Here is a 3,908-nt window from a genome sequence, read left to right on the forward strand (position 1 = left end):
TTACTTTTGCCAACTTTGATGCACGTCGCACATCGGCGCTCCCCGGACGAAAGTTCGTACGCGATCCTTAGACCACAGGCGAAATCTCCTGCATGTTGAACGCCCAAAGAGTTTTACGATTGTGTTTCGTCTAACTTGGGCAGACTCACAGCTACTTGAAAGGGTTAACGAGTGTTGTGCATCCTCCCTAACAAATAAATTGAGATGATGTTTTCAACTAAAGGTGTGGAATAGTTTGTCTTAAAGATGAGTGATGCATTGTCTGTCGCCGAGGTATACCTAATTACAAGGTAGTCTAAATATATTAATAGATGAGTATATAACAAAGTGACCTTATAGATTAGGGCAATTGTATTCAAGTGACAGACGCGTTATGTTACCTTTTATCGTCACAACAAAGCAAAACAAAAATATCTCTAACAACTATACTTTATCCTCACTATGAACCCTTCCTCATGCTGAAATGCACTAAATTATTTAAACTTTGTTTTTAAAACAACATTAGAAATACTGAAACTTTAGACATAAACTATCGTGCCTTATTTCTTCAAAATAGTGAAACAATTATTTGATGTGAACACAATTGACAATAAATAAGGTATGAAATGCTATAAAACAAATAGCATTTCATTAATATATACACCACTTACTTTTTGTAAACTGTATAGTAAAACACCCTACTCGAAACATACATGTCGTCTTCTTTTACATTTTTTTTACAATTGATGTCCGAGTTATATCACATTAATAGTGCAAGCTGATTATAACAAGTATACACGCAAACGTGTATTGCTCGTGGCGGTTAATTCATCCTAATATGCCAGTAGTTTGAGAATAATCACGTTGATTTAACTAAGTATTGATTTGCTAAACATTTAAAAAACACCAGTAGCGTTATTTCTGTGAGAATGTTTCTCTAGTGAAAGATTGACATACAATAGGAAAAGACGGGACTTTTGCTAGAAATGATACAAATTTGATATATGCTTCAGCAATACTTTCTGAACCGTGTCTATAAAAGGGATGGATATCGATTTATTTGCAAAACAAGATTTATTCTTCAAAACTATCGCAGTGTACTCGGCAAAACTATTGCAGTATACTGCAGTATACACGGTTCAGGAAGTGTCTAAGAAACCGTCCAAGTACGGAAATAATAGGAGAACGAAGTCTAAGATTAAACAAATACATAAGCCAAGTAACAACACACACATTCATCCATCTGCAATCTTGTTGTCCAATCTTGTTCAGTTACTAACAGTAACAATTTTCGCATTTATTGTTTTATTATACAATTCTAATTGATAACTTGTTCATTTTTCTTGAGAAAATACATTGCTCAATATTTGTCGTGGACAACATACAAGTTTTCCTTCATTTTTAAAATAATTGTGTATACTCTTGACTTCTTTTCTTTCTTCTTGTCACCGATGACAAATTTGAATCAGTGTTCTTTACTGTTCACAAAAAGGAGGCTTAATTTCATTACATTGTTTATTTATATTATCTTTCCGTGTTGTAACCTAATTATTGTTTCAGTCCCCTGCAACATGGGGACTAAAACAGTAAGTTTACTTTCTCTCTTCAGTGATATACGAAAGATAAAAGTGGCGGTATAATTGCAACCTATATTCAAACTCGAAATAGAGTGATTTCCCTCCCAACCCTCGCTTTATCTATATACCCATGTCTTGTGATGATAATGACTATCACAATAACGGTGCATAACACATTCAAAGCCTATTGGCATATTTGAGGTGGTTATGTTCTGCCAACATCAATAGCTGGTGTAACATGCAATGAGTTTTGGGTGATACGCGGCACTGTCGAACTAAAAGCGTTAGACTCGTTACGATTGTTCAAAGAAAACAATTTACGCAAACCAGCTTGGAATTTTCTGTACTGAAAAGCGTATATGAATGGGTTTATCCACATATTGCAAAATGCCAAAGAAACTGATGCCGCGTATTGAGCACTTTGAAAGTCTAATGGTCCACCAAGATGAAATCGAAAAAATATGATTTGATTTGGAGTCCAGCAGACGATGTAGGTAACGGACACGAGAAACAAAGTTTTAAGAATATTTATCCTAATGCGGATTTGTCGGCTGCTGGAACCTTGATTCTGTGTTGTGGGTTGTGACTGCATATTACCGTTATCTTCTATTGCACTAGGGTCCGTTTCTACCTTTGGACGCATTTTCTTCAGAATTGAAAAGTAGACAAAAAACATGATACAGATGGGTATGACGTATTTCACCAAGAAAACACCCACACCTATAGTCGCCATTATTGTTGGAGTTCGATAATCTAAAACACATTCATCATCTTCAAATCGAAACACGGCAGGCCAGAATAATTCAAAGGTGAAACCAGTAATCCACGGCGCAGTGGCAAGCAGTAAAGCGCTCTTCCATTTTACACGAGACCTATAAAACACTGGGTAAATTACTGCCACAAATCTCTCCAGGGTTAACATACATAGGTTGAGCGTCGAACATGTCAAAAGTGCCCAGTATATGTAATCCGATTGCCAAAAGTAACAGGAAATAAACGCACGGATAGTGCTACTCCAACCTTTAAAGTCTACCTCGTTTGGCAAGAACTTCAAGAGTATCAGGAATATCGATGAAGTTAGATCAATGAGCGATTGATTGGCGATAAAAAGGTTTGTGATAGACCAAAGAGAGCGTACTCGTACTATTACCAAAAGGACAAGTCCGTTGGCGAAAATACCAATGATTCCAAAGAGAAGGTAAATGGATAGCAGGAAATTATCCACTGAGAATTTGGAAGATTCTCCCGGGAGGATGGTTGAAACTGGAAAATCCGTTATGATTGCTAATCCTTCCATAATATTTGGGGTCTTTATAGATATGGTCTGGTCTTAGTCAAATCTGTATTTGTATATATGCATACGATAGGTCCTAGTTCCTGCTGAGCACAAGTTTTAAAAGCGAAACTGGGAATGTTCAAACAGACACAGAAAATGAAGCCTAACCTCGTTTATTAGTGCTTCAATAACCGCTTTCAATATGCCGAAATGATTATGCTTAACGTATACCCTAATTGTCCAGTAATTATTGGGTCACGTGCAATAAAATGCATGTCAATGTCGTAAACGGCGAGAACGACAATAATTTGGTGATCTTATCTTCCTCAAAGTCAGAGGCTGTGATCTCATGTCGATCGGATCGACTTTTCTAACATCAAAGTAATTTTCGAAACGAGATCTATACGGATACATCGATAGTGCATACAACGATGAAAGTGCCGCGCTCATAAATATTGAACATGTTACTTAAAAACTCAGCGAAGGCTGTATTTATCCATTCGTGGTGAAGGACGTGAAATACGTATATTTAACTTCATCATAATATAAAATTCCCTAAAGCGGTTTATATTGACTAATGCGGCCATGAACAAAAATTTATAAACCAAGGATATACATACAAGACAAATTTTTAAACAAAAAGTTGACAACGAAATACCAAAAGAAAAATTTAAACGAAAAACAATTTCTTTTAAACGAAAAAAAAATTAAAACGAAAAAACAAAACAAACAAAAAACAGTTGCATATACCGACCATAGACAATTACGTCACTCAAATTCTACGTTACCGATTGGGACCAAATAGCTGCTATTTACTCGTGTTTTAGGCTTAGGGTACATGTACATCAGCACAGTCACTACGAGTCTGCAACTCTATAGCATAACGTATACGCGCGCATGGTTGTTGATTATGTATATGTTAATAACGAATATAATAATAACGAATATGTTGATTCAGTACAGGTTTTTGGTAGGGCGACATCAGTCACTCCCCAGCGGTGCGAAAGGTGCTTTCTTTTCTTGTAGAATATGCACGGGGTTTCTGGACGTCACTCCTCATCAATATTTAATAAGGT

General features: G+C 36.2%; 1 protein-coding gene across 1 annotated transcript; it reads right to left on the bottom strand.

Moving 5' to 3' along the window:
- Positions 1 to 1,761: 1,761 nt before the first annotated feature.
- LOC139973859 (octopamine receptor beta-2R-like) lies at positions 1,762 to 2,853 on the bottom strand. Its single transcript, XM_071980733.1, has one exon. It carries the CDS (start codon positions 2,851 to 2,853, stop codon positions 1,762 to 1,764), a length of 1,092 nt encoding a protein of 363 aa, XP_071836834.1.
- Positions 2,854 to 3,908: the final 1,055 nt, after the last annotated feature.

This window comes from Apostichopus japonicus, chromosome 9 (genome assembly GCF_037975245.1).
Source record: "Apostichopus japonicus isolate 1M-3 chromosome 9, ASM3797524v1, whole genome shotgun sequence".
Classification (NCBI taxonomy): domain Eukaryota; kingdom Metazoa; phylum Echinodermata; class Holothuroidea; order Aspidochirotida; family Stichopodidae; genus Apostichopus; species Apostichopus japonicus.

Coding starts and splice junctions, on each gene's coding strand:
- LOC139973859 (XM_071980733.1), bottom strand. CDS start 2,853: ATGGAAGGATTAGCAATCATAACGGATTTTCCAGTTTCAACCATCCTC.